This window comes from Carcharodon carcharias, chromosome 8 (assembly GCF_017639515.1).
Source record: "Carcharodon carcharias isolate sCarCar2 chromosome 8, sCarCar2.pri, whole genome shotgun sequence".
Classification (NCBI taxonomy): domain Eukaryota; kingdom Metazoa; phylum Chordata; class Chondrichthyes; order Lamniformes; family Lamnidae; genus Carcharodon; species Carcharodon carcharias.
In genome coordinates this window covers 84,098,590-84,117,779 of record NC_054474.1, presented here as the reverse complement: position 1 = coordinate 84,117,779, position 19,190 = coordinate 84,098,590, and the positions used below count along the sequence as shown (strand labels likewise).

Genomic DNA, 19,190 nt, shown 5'->3' with positions numbered 1-19,190 from the left:
GGGTGGGAGGGCAAGGTAACAGAACAGATGAAAGAAAAGTAGCAATCATTCATGAACAATCCACAGCATCTCAACAGAGAATAAGCTCACCCATGGAATTTTAAGACAGTGAATTTGATTGTGTTGCGGAAACATGCTTATGATATCCTAGCTGATTTTAAAAATGCAAAGGAAAATGCATATTTATGGCAAGAGGACAAAATTAGAGAATTATTTCATTTTTGTAGATATTGAAAGGAAACAAACTACAAACCACAGGTTGTGTAACACAATATGTTTTCTGTGCTGTGTCATTTGTGCAGGAACCTCAGCTGATATGCAGGATGCCCACAAGTGGCCTCTTCCCACTAGAACACTTGCCTGAAGAGCACTGTCTTACAGCACTGCTGTCTGAAAATAATTTTCAGTCCAAACTATTCTTGGCCTTTAACTTACAAAGGGAAACAGGTTATAATGCATCAAACTGCTTGCTCCCTCCAATGCAATTAGCCTCTAAGCTCACAAATATAAAATAACTAGGATTTCTTCTCCTGATGGCTAAACAGGGAATCTCATTGGAAACTGGATTCATGTGGACATCTGACAAGGGCAGGGTTGGACTCTTGTGATGCCACTGTGGTTAAAAAGCTCACCAACACTTCACATATGAAGACTGACCACTTGGGTGAGGTACTGGTGGGTGCTGACTGTCTGTGGAGCCAAATCCCAATAAGTTGTCAGTGGCTTCAAGAGAGGAGAGAAGAAAACCAAAGCAGATTCATTTTTGAATAAAGACACTTTGGCCTGTAGGAAGCTAATCCTCATTTAGTCCCATTGACGACAACCACTTAGTGATGAATTGGTTAATAAATGTTAGCTACTCTCAACACACCCAATTTGGAAGTGCTCCAATGCCAAATATATGCATGAAGGTTGGGATTGATTTGTGATCAATGCTATGGGAAAGTATTCACTGCCACCATCTTATGTTCCAAAGCTTCCAATGACATTTGACGTTTTCATGAATGAAAGAATGCAGTATAATTTTATTGAGTCACCCCCACACCCAGTGTTTTTATGCTTTGTTTTTAGCAACCAGTCTATTAAAATCTGATTGCTATTAAATTACAAAATTTGGGAAATCAATTAACATAATACTAAAAGTCAAGTACAGTAAACTTTGTGTTATCTGCCACTCTAATGCCGCTGGTTAAAAGAAAGTTTTAGTTTCAGATTTAGAATTAATAATCGACCGAGCATCAACCACCATTTGCAGAAGAGTTCCAAACTTTTACCATCCTTTGCATGTAGAAGTATTTCCTAAATTTACTCCAGAAAGGCCTGGATCTAATTTTTAAGCCATGTCCCTTGGTCCTAGATTCCCCAACAGCAGACATAATTTCTATCTACTCTATTGCTTTTCCTTAATATCTTGAAAAGTTTCATCAAATCACCCCTTGATCTTCTAAATTCCAGTGAATACAACCCTAGTTCGTGTAATCTCTCATAATTTGACCCTTGGAGTCCAGGTATCATTCTAGTAAGTCTACACTGCACTCCTTCCAAGAACAATATATCCTTCCTAAGGTGTGGTGCTCAGAACTACTCACAGAACTCACAGTATTGTTCAGCTAAGGCTTTCTACAACTAAAGCATGACTTGTATCCCCTTGTATTATAGTTCTCTAGGTATAAAGACCAGCATTCCATTAGTCTTTTTGATGAATTTTTGTACCTGTTGACGACATTTTAAAGACTTATGTACCTGAACTCCCAAGTTTCTTTTGAACCTCCAGTTTCTGGCTTTACACCATTTAGAAAGTACTCTGATCTTTGTTTTAAGCCAAAAAAGTGGTGATCTCACACTTGCCTAAATTGAAGTCAATTAGCTATAGTTTTGCCTATTCACTTAATCTATTAATAGCTCTTTGTAATTTTATGATTCCACCTACACGCTTACAATACTGCCCATCTTACTGTCATCAGGAAACTTGGATATGTGGATCGCTATTCCGTCATTTAAGTCCTTAATAAATACAATGAATGGTTGAGGCTTCAAAACAGATGCCTGTGGGCACCACTAGTCACATCCTGCCAATTAAAGCACATAAGAAATAAGAGTAGTAAACCATAAACCCCAATGAGCCTGCCCACTAGCTAGTAAGATTATGGCTCCGCTTTTATATCAACTTCACTTTCCCATCTAATCCCCATATCCCTCAGCTCCCTAACTGCCCAAAAATCTGTTGATCTCAGCCTTGAATATACCCATTGACTAAGCATTCAGAGCCCTCTGGAGTGGAAAATTCCAAAGATTCACAAGCCTCAGTGAAGAAATTTCTCCTCACCTCAATCCTAAATGATGAGGTCCCTTAACCTGAGACAATGACTCCTAATTCTGCAGCAGGCAGAAAAAATCTCTCGCCCTGTCAACCCCTCTTAAGAATGTTATGTGTTAAAAGATCACCTCTCATTCTTCAAAGTTGCAGAGAATTTAGTTAAAATTCATTTTGGGGATGAATGCATCACTGGCTAGACCATCATTTATTGCCCATCCTTAATTGCCCTTGAGAAGATGGTGGTGAGCTGCCTTCTTGAACCACTGCAGTCCACATGGTGTAGGTACACCCACAGTGCTGTAAGGGAAGGAGTTCCAGGATTTTGACCCAGTGACAGTGAAGGTACAATGATATACTTCCACGTCAGGATGGTGAGTGGCTTGGAGGGGAATTTGGTGGCCGGCGTTCCCATTTATCTGCTGCCCTTGTCCTTCTAAATGGCAGCAGTCATGGGTTTGTAAGATGCTGCCTAAGAAGCCTTGGTGAGTTTCTGCAGTGCATCTTGTAGATGGTACACACTGCTGCCACTGTTAGTCGGTTGTGGGGGGAATGAATGTTTGTGGAAGAGGTGCTAATTAAGCGGGTTGCTTTGTTCTGGATGGTGCCAAACTTGAATGTTGTTGGAGCTGCACTCATCCAGGCAAGTGGAGAGTATTCCATCACACTCCTGACTTGTGCCTTGTAGATGGTGGATAGGCTTTGGGGAGTCAGGAAGTGAACTATTCCCCGCAGGATTCCTAGCTCTGACCTGCTCTTGTAGCCACAGTATTTATGTGGCTAGTCCAGTTCAGTTTCTGGTCAATGGTAACCCCCCCAGGATGTTGATAGCGGGGGATTCAGCGATAGTAATGCCACTGAATGTCAAGGGGTGATTGTTGGATTCTCTCTTGTCTTAGATGGTCATTGCCTGGCACTTGTATGGCGCAAATGTTACTTGTCACTTGTCAGCCCAAGCCTGGATGTTGTCCAGGTCTTACTGCATTTGGACATAGACTGTTTCAGTATCCGAGGAGTCACGAATGGTGCTGAACATTGTTCACTGATGATTGCACATCCCACTTCTGACCTTATGACGGAAGGAAGGTCACTATTAAAGAAGCTACTCAGATTCTACTATTTTACCTCTTGGGACAGCCATCTCATCCCAGAAAGCGAGATGGTGAATCTCTGTTACATCCCCTCTAAAGGCTGGACCAAAATTGTACATATTACTCCAGGTGCTGTCTCAACAAAGTTTTATACAACTGTGCAGGTCTTCCTTATCCTTATACTCCAATCCACTTGCAATAAAAGGCTAACATACTCTTCACCTTCCCAATTGCTTACTGCACCTGCATGTTAACTCCTTGTGATTCATGCTGAAATTCCTCTGAACAGCAATTAGAGACTGCAGCAAGATGTACACCAACTATCTGCCCATTATCCTCATTCTCTCTCTTGCTGCTTAGCAAATCTTCTGAGTCAATAATTTGCCCTCAATCTTATGTGCTTCAGCTTTAGACCTTTTGAGTAATTTTATCAAAAATCTTCTGGTTGTCCATATAAATGACATCCATAGATATTCCCCTCAGCCCAATTCCTCAATCATCTCTCCAAAAACGATCAGGTTTGTCAGGTATGACCTACACTTTACAAACCTACACTGGTTCTCTCTGACCAGCTGAAAATTCAATGTGTTCAGTCATTCTACTCTTAATTATAGAAGCTAATTTTCCGACAACTGATGTCTAGAATTCATTGTTTCCTTCTCTGACCTTTCTTAACTGTGCAATTTTCCAACTTAATGGAGCAGTTCCTGAATCAAGAGAACTTTGTAAGGTCATAATTAGGCAATCTGTAATGTTCTAACCTATTTCCTTCAAAATCCCGAGATGGGATCCATCTGGCCCAAGGTTTTGTGACTCAATTAGCATTATTTTCTTCACTACTGTTAATTGGCTTACATTCATTTTGGCAAGTCCCTTTCCTCGATTCCATATTAGTTTCCCTGAAGAGGCAATATATCAATTTCTAGATCTGTTATATAATTTCAAAAGACTAAAATGTAAAATTGCTCTTGTACAACTTTAGGTTTCATTGCTAGTCACTTTTTGGGTGCAAACAATTGGCTACGGCACCTCCAGTTTAAGAAGAAAAATTATTATGGCTCCCATTCATGATCACTATATTGCTGAAAGTTTTTAAATAGTGAGTCAGGTTCTTCCATTATGGCCCCTTTCCAAATTGATCAGATTCAAGTTACCCCAGCACTCACTCTGTGCACAAAAACGAGGAATTGAAGTGGGATGGAAGGTGGGTGTCCACTTTCTCCAGAGTACAAGAGTTGCTGCTTTCATGAAAGGGAGAAAAATCAGAACAAATAATTGGGTGTGTCCCCCCCCAGCCATTTTATATACCTCCAACAGTCACTTCCAAAGCTCTGATTAGCTTAAAATGAAGAAAGCCTAGACCTATTTGCTCTTGGCACAGTTTCCCAAGAAACTTTATCAAAAGTTTGACTTTATACTTTCACTTTTATACTGAGCAAATGTTGCAGTGAAATGTGATCCAATCCAGGTGTATAGTTTATTTTAATTTGTGATGTGTCATACGGGAAGCTTCGATTAGTTGAAAAGTAGAATTTGCTAAGTCTGGCTGTTTGAGCTCTTCACCTTTTAAAAAATATTGTATATAAAGTAGAACGTTATTGGGGTTTGTGTCCCATTAAAACCCAGTCCCTGCCAATTCCACAACCTCCATCCATACACAATTTTTGGATTGCAATTCCAGCCAACTCCTCGAGAAACCAAAGAGAGGGAGCAAGTCTGAGGACTGGGGGATACTTAGGAGCAAAATATATGGTACTGACCTCTTACCAAGTGAGCCAGGCTGATTAGCTATTGTAGTTGGGAAGGATCAATTGCCTATTTTTGTTGGAGGGAGGTGGGAAAGAGATAGAAATTAAAGATTGCTTTGTCTGTCCTACTGATCTGTAAGGGTGTCAAGTCTTGGCTTAGTGGTAGCAACATGGTTCGGAGTGCGTGTCCCAGTCCAGATACTTGACTACTCATCTAGGTTGATAAGATCAGTATCAGACTGCTGTTTGTGGAACGTTGCTATGTGCAAAATGGCTGCCACATTACAACAGTGATTATACTTCATTGGATGTAGTGTGTTTTGGGATGTCCTCTAGCCGTGAAAAGGCCCTCTACAAATTCAGGTTTACTCTTTCTTCTTGGTTAATGCAGTATTCAGGGGATGGAGAGATGAGAATAGATGGGTTACCTCTCTGTATACTTTGGCAGGATAGCAGAAACCTGGTAAAAATCTTTTTCATTCAGTTCAGCTTGTGTATGACAGCAGGAAAGAGATAACTTATGAAGGCAGATAGCCAAGCCACCTATTGCATCCCTGCTAGTTGACGCATATTGAATTCCATAAATCATGCAAAAGGCCTATAAGCCTCACTTGTTAACAACAGGTAATCATGCTGTCAGTCTTAATTTTCACAACGCAAGACCAAGCATAAACAGGGACTCCTTGAACATTGTATCTGCTAGGTATCACCTGAAGGATTTTACCTTCTGTACACCCAGACTTTTCAATGAGGCTTTCCACTGTACAATGTCTTTATTGCAACTTATGGGAAAGACAGTCAGCCCTACTGCAGGACTGCAAATTTGCTTATTGAAGACTTGAAGGAGAGTGTTAATTTGTACAAAGTTGTTACATCAGCAATGTGTATGATACTACAAGGATGTCTAACACACCTCTATTTAACTCACCTCTTTGTGGAGCACTCTGCTTGAATTGCAGCTAATCTGTTCAGCAGAAGGAACATGATGTGTTTCTGTATTCTTTGAATGACAGACCTTACATCCAGTACTATTGAGATTTCACTCACTTGAGCTCAAATTCTAAACATGTCAACAGTTCTAGGAAAACTTCCTCTGCACAAGGCATCTTTACCAACCAGTTGTCCAATAAAGCCAAGAGTTTGAAAAATGTGTGCAATGACAAGATCAACTCAACATTTCACAGGTTTAATGTCTTAACAGCCCCAACAGCAGCAGTTACAGTTTAGCAATCATCGTTAACCCATTCAGAGGAGGGTTATAAACTAGAGTGGATGATCTTTTCAGTTTAAGCTAATTGTTCTTCAAAATTTTGCTATGTGTGCACTTGCTATCAAAAACATGTTTGCAAGTATATTGCTTTACACAAAGTTAGAGCTTTCACTTCATCCAATATGCATTCATTTCCATAGGTAACACTTGATGTGACTTTACTTGTTTTCACATCTAAATTGGTAGGAAGAATAAACAAGCAGAGTATTAAATGGAGAATGACTGCAGAATTCCAAGGTGCAGAGGGATCTAGGTGTTCTAGTGCATAAGTCACCAAAAGTTAGCATGCAGGTACAGCAAGTAATTAAGAAGGTTAATGGAATGCTACCCTTTATTATGGGAGGAATTGAACATAAAAGTAAGGATGTTATGCTTCAGTTATAAAGGGCATTGATGAGACCACATCTCAAATACTGTGTGCAGCTTTGATTTCTTTATTTAAGTAAATGCATTGGAGGCAGTTCAAATGAGGTTTACTACATTGATAGCTGGAATGAGTGGGTTGTCTTATTAGGAAAGGTTGGCCAGACTGGACTTGTATCCAGTGGAGTGAGGGGTGACTTGATTGAAGTATTTAAGATCCTGGATGGCCTTGACAAGGTGGGCATGGAAAGGATGTTTCCTCTTGTGCGCGAGTCCAGAACCAGGGGGCATTGTTTTAAAATTTTAGAATAGATGAGGAGAATTTTTTTCTCTGAGTCATGTAACTTTGGAATTCTCTGCCTCAAAAGGTGGTGGAGGCGGGGTCATTGAATATTTTTAAGGCAGAGGTAGAATTATTCCCTTGCCTAACAAGAATCTAAAATTATCTGGGGTAGATGGGAATGTGGAATTCAAAACACAAACAGATCGGCCATGATCTTATTGAATAGCTCGCACGAGGGGCTGAAAGGCCTATTTCTGCTCCTCTTTCATATGTCCATATTAATTATTCAGGCTTTTAGTAGGATAATTTCCCAGTTAGAATTCCTCAATAAGAGCTAGGACAAAGGTGAGGGAAATCCTCTTCGCTTGGGATGATAAAAAATCTTGCCTGTTCACCCTCCTCCTTCACATTATTCAGCAGTGACAGACCAAAAAATTTTAAACACCAATGTCTCCATAATCTAAAACTACCTTGCTTGCTCCAAACACAGGAAGTCACACCGGTGCTACACCTTCTTTACACAAGTCTGTAACACACAGATTAATCAGATAAACATAAACCAGTGATTGGATCAGCATAAATGCTGGAAGCAGCATAACTTGTTTGGCATCCTCTGGCTTGTTATGCTCTGAGGGATAGGGGTAAAGAAGAATGGGATAGTAAATCAGCATTTCACAAGTAATAAAAGATGTTTGCTTGTTTTTCTCAAATACAAGTCAAGAAAATCTTAATTAATAAGACTCTCCCATTGCTCTCCCAATGGTTTAGCTGGTGATGGCTTCCAGAAGTAACTAACAACTGGTTGACTCAAAAAAGCAGGGGTTACAGATTCTCACCCTTCCTGTCCCATCCCAGATGTAATTGTAGTGTACATATTGTTAGCCCAGCTAAGATCGGCTAACTCTGACACAATGGAAAATGAACCAAGGGCTTTCCACTGATATTAGCTGGGATATCAACACATCCGGGACAGGATGTGAAGGATGAGAATCAGTAACCCATGCTTTGCTGTGACAGCCAGTTGTTAGCTACTTCCGGAAGCCATCACCATTCTTATTAGTTTCTATTCAAAATTAGTGAGAAATTCACAAATTGTAGCTTCTGATGACCTGATGAGGAACACACTCTCTCTTCCCATAGCCACACAGATAAGGCCAGAAAACAGGTACAGATTGGCTAGAGCCAAGAATTAAAAGCCCAACATGTCCATTAAGTTTGGCCAGCGGAAACTACACAACAGGGCACTGAAGCTTGTTACAGCTTATCCAGCTGGGGTGACACTGCTGATTAAGCCTGTAGAGTTATCTGGAACAAAATAACTTGACCCTACTTAGCTTCAGCAACACTCCCCCTCCCCCCAACCCACCCCTCCAAAAACAACTGAAGGTAGAGTCATTAGTTGGTCAATAGACAACCCAACCATGGGGTTAGATCCAAGCAGACGGTAGCTACCAGCAACTTTATCAAGCAGTATACATAACTCAGCTTAAGGTGTACAAATGCACTGCCATCAGTGACTGACCACAGTACTGACCAACACTATACCTCAGTTGGAGTTATACGACAATTTATTCATGCTGCCTAGAGATCAAGCAATGCTTTACAGCACTGTCTATTTATAGCTTCAGAGTTTTCTCATTGTCTACTTTCAGGTCAGGTAAACAATGCTGTACCCTATTCTCAAATTCAGAAGCACTCCCTAATGCACCAGTGTGTTATTTTCCATTTCTCACATTGCTAATCTTACTGAGAGATTGCAAGTATGGTTAGTCAGGGACAGTTTTGCACTGAAAGACTTTGGCCACCAAGAACTAGATTGAGACATTGGATCCTCACAGCTAGGAAAATAAACAAGGCTGATTCTATCTAGTATTAGCTGGATTGAAGTCAAAGTCACAGAGATGAAAGGCCACTGTCTAACCTAGTGCACTGCCCATCAGCACCCAACAATCACTTTTTGATTTAAGAATACACAGGAGTGAAGATATAGCATTAACTATTACTCTAAATTTTAAAAATGCTGAAACAGCAACTGCTGCTCGCATCCAAGGGCAGAATATTCAGGTCCGCATGCGAGTGCGCACCCGACACAATCAGATGTGAAATCACACGTGATGACATTGGGCGAGTGTCCCGACATCATCCCGCGCTTGTGCGATGTTTTGGTCAGCAGGCGTGCTTCCGAAACTCACGCAACTATTAAAGTTGTTAAGGTTCCAACTGTTCCCAAATTTTTGTGGTCCGTCCAACCACATGGTTGGTGGTCGAGCAAATTTGCCAGGCAGTATATACATTTTTGATGAAACTTCATCTAAGAGCAGGATGAGGTTTCCGTTATTAAGTTAAAAAAATAAAAATGTATGGGCAGAATTTTCATCATGCATACGTTCAGGTGACTGATTCTGATGCGTAGACATTTTTATTGCAATTATAAAATCTTCAGGGAGCTTTCAATCAGTGCTCGCCTGCACTTCGTCAGCACCCGCGCTCCTCCCGCCCCCACCCCGGCAGCGCTGAGCATTTCTGCACGTGCTTCATGCTGGCTGGCTATTGATTGGCTAGCCAGTGTAAAATCGTGGTCGGGCGATCATGGGCAGCAGTCCGTTCCCCAGCCTGCCGATTGCACCCGCATGCCAATCTAAAAATCCTGCCCCAAGAATTAGGGAATAAAGCAGAGTTAACAAACCCAACAATGAGGCATCTGAAACAACACACACACTCCCATGATACCATCTCCTTCACAATGATGGGCCCAGTAATTATTTCCATCTGATATCCCAATACCATCATCATCAAGGTGTAATATTTAAAAAAGTCAAAACATTAGGAAAAAGCAAAAAAAATAAGAACAGGGTTTAAAAGTTAAAAGGTTCAATATAACCTAAAGACAGAGTCTGAGCCATTTTAAGAGCCAGCTGAATAGGTTCATCTACCACTGAAGAAAAAGCATCATCTCCTTTTCCATCTGCCTTGCCAGCAAGAGAAATTTATATTGATCTCAAATTGAAGTTTCCTAAAAGGGAGACAACTGCATATGTAATAATGTCTCTGGACTTTCATTCCAATGTTTTCATAGTTTCTACTTTAAAGCTTGGAAGTTCAAAGCTGATAACTCAGCACGTGGATAATAAGTTCCAATTCCCTCCTACTACTCTATTGCGATTTAACACATGACTGCCTGAGGAATTCTGCACAAGATACCTGCTCCTACGGTTTCTCTTAGAAGCAACTTTAAAGCATTAAGAGAAACAGAAACAAATGACTAAGGTGTGTAAAGACTATTACATAACAAAGCATAATGTACTCTGCAGATAATCTATGAAGGAACCTGGTGTCTAGCAAGAACACAATGTTAGTCAACCAGGCCAAGATCAGCAATAAAAACAGAAAATGCTGGAAAAACTCAGCAGGTCTGACAGCATCTGTGGAGAGAGAAACAGAATTAGCGTTTCAAGTCTGTATGACCCTTCTTCAGAGCCGAGGTCAGCAACTGTGACTGACATTGCATTGAATTCAGAGGCCAATACTCATATATAGACGATACAATTCCCTTCCCCATGTGAAAAGTGTAGTCTGCAGCCTTCATCGTACCCCTGCTTGTACAAGGTACAAAAGTAAAAGGTTAAAGATAAAAGAATTTTAAAAACCTGACCATGACTTGTCAGCTATTGTGTGCTACGGCATCCTGACTCCCCAAAGCCTGTCCACCATCTACAAAGCACAAGTCAGGAGTATGGAATTCTTGCCACTTGCCTGGATGAGTGCAACTCCCACAATCAAGAAGCTCGACACCATCCAGGACAAACAAGCCCACTTGATTTGTACTCCATCCACCACAATTCACTCCATTCACTCCTTCCACATGCACAATGGCAGCGGTGAGTACCATCTACAAGGTACATTGCATCAACTCACCAAGGTTCTTAGGAGAGCACCTTCCAAACCTGCGACCTCTACCACCTAAAAGGACAAGGGCAGCAGTTGCTTGGGAACACCACCTGCAAGTTCCCCACCAAGCCACACACCTATATTGCTGTTCCTTCATTGTTGCTGGGTCACAACACTGGAACATCCTCCCTAACAGCACTGTGGGTGTTCATACACCACATGGACTGCAGCAGCTTAAGAAGGCCCACATATTGATGGGCAATAATGTGCAATCTCATGTGCAATTTAAAAAATAATGTGCAATCTCATGTGCAATTCAAAACAAAAATCATTCATGAGACGTGGGCGTCACTGGCTAGGCCAGCATTTATTGCCCATCTCCTAATTGCCCTTGAGAAGATGGTGGTGAGCTGTCTTATTGAACCGCTGCAGTCCATGTGGTGTAGGTACATCTACAGTGCTGTTAGGGAGGGAGTTCCAGGATTTTGACCCAGCGACAGTGAAGGAACAGCGATATATTTCCATGTCAGGATGGTGAATGACTTGGAGGGTAACTTCCAGGTGGTGGCATTCCCAGGTGTCTGCTGCCCTTGTCCTTCTAGGTGATAGCGGTCATGGGTTTGGAAGGTGCTGTCTAAGGAGGCTTGATGGGGATGGGCAATAAAAGCTGGCCTAGACTGTGACACCCACATCCCATGAAGAAATTTTTAAAAAGTTATATTTTATTCCCTGCATAAGTTTTGCAACTCAAGGAACAAAATTATTACGACATGCTTACCAAGCAAACTAGTGCAACACTGCCTACTGGTCTTCCATGAAGAGGTAGCAGGTTAAAAAAGAAAAGCCCTATCCTAATTTTGGAGCACAGCTTAAATTGAAACCTGCGGCCTAGTTCTACGGAATTTCTTTCATGTTGCACTTTAACCTCGTATGTAGTTGGGGATTGGGGCAGTTAAGAACAGGAGGAGAATTTTCCACACCACTGGACAGAACTGGACAAAACTAGCCCATGGCACAATGGAACAGCGACCTCAGTTTCACCTCCCCTCAACACCCCCACCAGGTTTCATCCAGTATTCCTCATCTTGGCCCCACCGCTGTGGTGCTAGATGGATGTATGCCATCTTGATGCCAGCTGAAGAGCGGCATCGGTTGACAACTGTGAAAAGATCATGCACATGCAAGACATGCACAGCCTCGCCTGTCCCACTCCAATTCTTACCTAGTATCTAAAACCATGGAACTCCCTGCTTTTCTCTTTGCTTTCTCTTACAGCTAATAAGCTTTTAAGACTGAAGCTTGGCATTATCTAATCACTACTTCCCTATTCATTTCTTTTCAGTTTCTAACATTAGTGCTGCTTTGCACTACCATGGGCCTCAGCCAGTCGCATAGGCTTCAAAACTGAAGTACTGTAAAATGAGTCATAGGCAGATTAGGAGAAGCAAAACTGGCGTAAACTGAAAATAATTACATGAACCTGTGGTCACAATGCAATAGTGGCCCATTCTGTCCTCAGAATAAACAGCATCCTCCCTCAAGTAACATGTCTGTTTCAGTTCTGAAAGGAAACATTGAAGAACAACCTTTTCATGCATTACCACGTAGCTCTACAAATATAGGCCAGGTAGCAGACAGTGAAGTTAGTGCACCTACCTGGTATGAACCGGTACGGATTCCAGCAACCACCTTTGTTTGTATTCTCAGGCAGGGGCTGAAAGATCAAAGATGAAGGGAGATAGATCTAAGTATCTGTTACAATATAAAATAAATATAAATCAAGATAAAATTAAGGGTATAATTCTAAAGGGGCTGCAGGAGCAGAGGTGTATTTGTGCAAAAACCATTGAAGGTGACAGTGCAGGTTGAATGCGGTTAATAAAGCGTACAGTACCCGAGGCTTTATTAATAGAGGCACACAGTACAAAAGCAATGAAGGTTAAGTTAAACTCATATAAAATGCTGGTTTGCCCTCAATTGGAGTATTGTGTCCAGTTCTGGGGACCACATTTTAGGAAGGATGTGAAGGCATTAGAGAAAGTGCAGAAAGGATTCATTAGAATGGTTCCAGGGATGAGCAAACTTCAGTTACATAGGTATGTTGGAGAAATTGGGACTTGTCGGAGAAGAGGAGGTTGAGAAGAGATTTTTAAAAATTCATTCATGGGATGTCGGCTTCGCTGGCTAGGCGAAGGTGGTGGTGAGCTGCCTTCTTGAACTGCTGCAGTCCATGTGGTGTAGGCACACCCACAGTGCTGCTAAGAAAGTTGATAGAGGTATTCAAAATAATGAGGAATCTGGACAGAGTAGGTAGGGGCAAACTTCCCATTGGTCAAAGGATCAAGAACAAGGGGGCACAGGTTTAAGGTGAATGGCAAAAGAAGAAATAGCAACATGAGGAAAAACTTTTTCACGCAGTGAGTGGTTAGGATCGGGAATGCATTGCCAGAAAGGGTGTTGGAAGCAGGTCCAACTGAGGCATTGAAAAGGGAATTGGATTATGATCTGAAAAGAAAATGTGCAGGACTATGGTGAGAAGGTAGAGGAATTGCACTAGCTGAATTGCTTCTTCAAAGAGCCAGTACAGACAACGGGCCGAATGGCCTCCTGTGCTATTGTGTCAAGGGAGTAGTAAAGAATCAAAAAAAAAGTTACTGACTAGGATGAGGTAGCTTAACAACCAGCCAAAACTCTGTTTTTCAAATAACAGGCATCCACTACAATACACAGAAGTAGCCTAGATGGGTTCTGGGAAAATCGTGTGCTGAGGATGCACATAAAAAATGTCAGGATGGTGTTTAGAGGTTGCATGTGGTCTTCTACTCCCACTGTATGCCAAGGGCAAGAAATATACTAACACATCCTTGTATTCTGAACTAAAACTAATCACTTTACATGAACCTCTCTGCCCCCTCTTTGCTACCAAAAAAAAACAACCACCTAATCCCTTGCAAGGGGCTTAAGAGTGGAACTGCAATGTACGGAGGATACATATTATTTGAATAACGAAAACAACTGGAGCAGCTAGTCCACATAATTCCAAAGTAGTGCATATTTAGAAGGGGGCCCTTAGCTGAACAGAGTCTTTGAAATGAGGCTGATAATCCCAATCCAAAATTTACTGAGCATTGGTAGTCCAACAGTGTACAATTCAAATCATAGGTAGGCCATGTAGGAGGTGTCAGCTTTCCTTCCCTGAAGAGCATTAGTGAACAAGTTGATGTTTTACAACAATCCAACAACAGTCATAGTTCATTTTCTGATATTAGCTAACCAATTACCAGCCACATGAATTCAATCTCACAATTTACCATTGTAGGATCTGAACTCTCAATCAGTATCAAAATCGCTAAGTACCATGTCCACCTACTGATGTTACGTCTAGACTGTAACATTTAATAAATCTGCAAGGATTGACCCATGCAGCATAACTGGTGAAACGTAACCTCACAGAGAATGTCCAGGAAGCAGCCATGGAATTTATAGAATGATCCTTAATCTGCCCACCTAGGCTTCATTCCCGCATGGTAGTAGCAGTGTAGAATGTATTTAACCAGTCAGTCAGTCATCTGCTGCTTTGTCCTGGCTCCTTGCACCATAAGAAATGAATAGCTGCCAAGACTTCCTACATTGCTCCATGTGAGAATACAATAGCTTAGGGTTCTGTGAATGTCTATTGTTGTTCATTGTTCAAGGCGAAGATGACGATGTCCATCACCTGGGGTGTTGGTAGGGTTCCAGGTACGTGGGTGACTGCCAAGGCCGATCTGCACCCGGAAGGTTCTGCTGCAAACAGGATAGGATACTGCAGACGATTGAGTTTTGATCAGGTTTCTGGCTTAGGGTTTCTTCTCCTGCCTTCTGTTTCTGCCACTGTTATGTGCTTGCTTTCGAAGGAGGCCACAGCCTCTTTATTTGGCTTTGCCAGGTACAGCGATCCTGGGCGAGCTTCTCCCAGGACTTGGGGGTCAATATCAAAACTCCTACGTGAAGCACTTCCTTTGACTGCCATGATAGGTCACCAGAGACTCAAGCTCTCCATGGAAGATTCGCTTGGTGAGCAAATGTCAGGCATTCTGGCTACATAACCAACCTAACTCAGTTGTGACTGTCTCAATATGGCATAGATGTTTAGCATAACAGGTTGGGTGAGTACCTCAGTGTCTGGTATTTTGTCCAGCCAGCTGATTGTCGGATTCCAAAGGCAGCTCAAGTGAAAGTGATTGAGCTTCCTGGCATGAAGCTGGTACACAGTCCAAGTCTTGCTTATGTAGAGCAGAATAGGTAGGACTTTTGTTCTATGGACTTTGTTTGATAGGCAGACTTACCCCTCTTCATTGGCAGACTGGTAAAGGCTACACTTGTTATGGCAATTCTTGCACTTGTCTCGTCATCGATAAAGAAAGCTCAAGGGAGCTTGCTACTGAGATGAGTGAACTTATCTGCTGCTGGCAGGTTCTGGTCATGGACTGGAACTTTAGGCTTAAGATAGGGCTTGTCTGGAGCAGGCTGGCACATCATGCTGTTCTTACAGACATTGGAGAACAAGTTTATGCTACATTGTATATCCAGCTCTAATCTGGCAGCATAACTGGTCAAATGGAACCTGCCTGACAAATGGCCGGGAAGCAGCCATGGAATTCATAGAACGGTCCTTAAACTGCCCATCTGGGCTCCTGTCCTGAAAGGCATGAACAGTGTAGAATTTATTCAACCAGTCAGTCAGTTATCTGCTGCTTTGTCCTGGCTTCTTGAACCATAAAAAATGAATAACTGCTGAGACTTTGCTCTATGCGAGAGTACAATATCATAGGGTTCTGTGAATGTCTACAAAGGCCAAGGGGACAATTTAGTACATGATGCCTAGGGAACCTGGCAACAACTCAAAAAGGCTGCAGATGAGCAGGCCCTTGACATAATTCTGATGAAAGGTATCAACCTGAAACCAACTCTGCTTCTCTCGCTATGGGTACAGACTTCTTTTTATTTCAGATTTCCACCATCTTTTGGCTTGCTTTGGTATAGTATATTGACTGAGCAAAAGGACCAAGTGGGGGGAGGGCAATTTAAGAAGGATTTTTCTTTTAATAGCCAACCATTGTTGTAGCAATTGTTGCTGTAACTCCATAGGGCCCAGTGGGGAGGGAAATAGACCAAAAGCCAGCAATCTCACTGCCAAGTTCCTGATCTGAATTGTTGCTCCCTGCTGTGGGAGTATCCTTCATTTCAGTTTTGCTCAGAGTCAATAACTGGAATCAAACTGCTTGGAGTTGTGCAGTGGCAAAGCCAGTGGCATCTCGTTGTAGCATCATGACATCCTTATTGATAAGTTAACAGATTCAACCTGTCCATTAGATTGCACTCTTGCTTGGAAGACTCTGGATTTATTTTCCATGCGTGTACTTTCTACACCAATTCAAAATCAACGTAAAAATGAGCGTCCCACTGTGCACTTGCATGGACCCTGCTCATTTTGGAACTAATAATTTGCCTAGCTCAATTACTATTCCAAAAGGATCCAATCAAAGAATCTTGTGGTTAAAAAATCTGTTGTGTCCATGCAAGATCCAGAAGGCAGCTTCCCATCTGAGATCAGTTTAACAGCACATCTTCTGACAACTGATTCAGTTTTCCAGCTTCTCCCACAATATTAGGTCAGTCCCGTTTTCAACCACTGCAAGAAAATAGGTACATTCTAAAGCACACCTTACTGCAGGGGTGTAGCGTCTAATCTTGAGGTGGCAGAGCTCTCAGAAAATGTGTTAGCCATATCATTTCTAAATCTACTATTATGTTGTTTGCCAATGTATTAATCACTTGAGTCACCAAAAGTCAGTAAAACTATGCTTTTAAAGTGAAAAATATTAGTGCAGGGAGGCATTTTAGTTCGAACCATGCGGTATTTTGAATCATTAGTCTTTAGCATAGCTAAAATTTCATTATGCAACAATTTGAATTGTTTAATTCAAGCCTATTAAAAACATGAATTCCAGAAAACTTTACTTACCAAAATGATGCTTACTTAGAAACCTTGGCTATACAATTGACTACTGGTTACTGGCAGTGAAAAGATGCTCTGCAAGTGACAAGGTCAGCATAAGAATATAGAGTGCAAGCCAAAGGAGAGAGGGATCCTCATATTAAAGTGGTCTTAGATACACTGGCAATGACATATTTGTTCATAGAGCCTCTTCCACTGCAAAGTGGCTGAGCTCCCAAGTCATAACATCAGAGAATAGGTCCACACCAAGCAATGGCTTAAAACATGGAGGCTCAGTTGCTGAGTACAGTAGGTCTTTTACTTCTAACATCTGGGTTCAAAGCCAGGAAGGTCTAAAGATCAATGTCAGGTGTGTTAGTCAACCTCAGCCAGGTAAAGAGAGGAGTCACAACTACCTCATGGCCCTGGTTTCGGCGGGAGGAATTGGCCTCCCTTCAAGGTCTTTGGCGACTTGAATGTCCCAGGTGGATTAAGTTTAGGCAACACCAAGTCTGGGACGTAGTAATCCACCTGCAGCACTCAGCCACTTCCAATTTGGCATTAAACCTGACATCCCCACTTGGAGTGACTACAAGAGTTTGGAACAGAGAAGAACTGCAATACAAATGCAACCTTCTATAACAGGGGCTGAATTGAGATGCATTGTCTACGGCAGAGTGGGTGCTTGATTTTGATGTGGGCTTCCAAAATAGCTCTGCTCTCCAGTGCAAGGTTTATCCCATGCAAAACTTCCCCAAAAGCAAAAATGATTTAGGAGATGTCCTCCCATTCTTCAAAACAGAAATCCTCCAAGGATTCCAGAGAAGCCTGCACTTGTATCACGGGGAAATGGTCATTTATTTCTTCAGTGTCTGGCCTGTCTTGTGTCATTGTATAACTCCTGATTAGGGTGAGTAGGAAGAGCACAAAGCTGCTGTCATTGTCACGGTTGAGGTTGCTGATTTTGTAGTTCTCATGAGAGGAATCACAGAATGTGACGTCCAAAACAATGGGAACATTTTTGGAATCCCTTGTAATCGTGGCCAAATTTGATTAAATCGCTGTAAACCCAGGGGATAGTCAGGGTTAAAGTGACTTAAATAGGAGGTGCCGGAGTGGCGTTCGGTGCGCTGTGACAGCACTCCATCCTTGCCTTAGTGTCTCTTTGCTTATGGACTTATGTTCTGCACAGGAATCAGCAGAATTGTAAAATTTACTGATTCTGTCAAGGCAATGGTTACGCTCAGTTCAGTTGGTCATGCAATATTGTTCTGTTTGGTTACCCAGCATATAGACTAGGGAAAGATGCTGCTTTTCCTCAAATATTACTCCCCAGAAGAAAACTTGAAGGTATCTCAGTGACAGGATGTAGTAATTATGTTTTTTAGTGTGTAATGTACCTTTAAGAATAATAGTTATTAAGGAGGTCACATGGTCTGTAGTAGCCAATAGGAGTGTAGTGCAAGCTACCTCTAGCAGTTAGTGTAGAGATAGAGTTGGAGTTGAAAGCACACTTGTAGTTGCTGCTGAGTATATTGTAAACAAACACCCTGGAAGTGTCTGCAGATCAACTCTATCAAGGATAGTAGCAACTTGGCCACCCTTACTACTGGCGATGAGGATAAAACAGGATTGAAAATAAATCAAGTTAGAAAGAAATCGGCACTGTACCTCACCCAGTGATTGTAAGTAGCAAGCTCCGTTAGAACTGAAATAGTAATCGCCTTTCAAAATGCCACAACTTGGGAGAATTGATCCTTTGGAACCAGCCACAGGCGATTGGTCTCAACACAAAGAGCGCCTCATGTTTTTTCTCCAAGCGAACAAGGTTACGGGGGAAGAGGAGAGTGATCCTCTTAAATACTTGCGGCAGCAAAACCTACAGCCTGATTCAAAGTTTGACAGCACCCAGTGCCTCAAATCCAAAACATTTCGGTGAATTGGTGGGCCTTGTTAAGGGTCGTTTTCAACCAGAGCCCTCAGTTACGATGCAGAGGTTCAGGCTTAATTTGCAAAATAGAGCCCCGGGTGAGACAATTGCATCCTACGTGGCAAATTTGAAGCAGCTAACAGAACATTGAGAGTTTGGTATGACTCGGAACAATGTGCTCAGAGATTGTTTAGCGTGTGGTGTGAATGAGGACTCTTTTCAGAAAAAATCATTGTTCGAAGTGAATTTGGATTTCAGGAAGGTGTTAAAGATAGCGCTGGCCATGGAAAGCGCAGTAAGAGATTCAAAAGCCCCCACCGAGA

At 41.9% G+C, this 19,190-nt stretch overlaps 1 protein-coding gene across 3 annotated transcripts in view; it reads right to left on the bottom strand.

The window, feature by feature from the left end:
• LOC121280718 (protein FAM53A-like) overlaps nt 1–19,190 on the bottom strand; it is a 146,147-nt gene that overhangs the window by 56,940 nt on the left and 70,017 nt on the right. For 2 of the 3 annotated variants that reach the window (XM_041192836.1, XM_041192837.1), the window contains exon 3: nt 12,614–12,671. The exons of the other annotated variant lie outside the window; for it this stretch is intronic. In XM_041192836.1, coding sequence (XP_041048770.1) covers nt 12,614–12,671 — 58 coding nt within the window. The remainder of the gene's footprint in view (nt 1–12,613; nt 12,672–19,190) is intronic. 3 annotated transcript variants of the gene reach the window in all.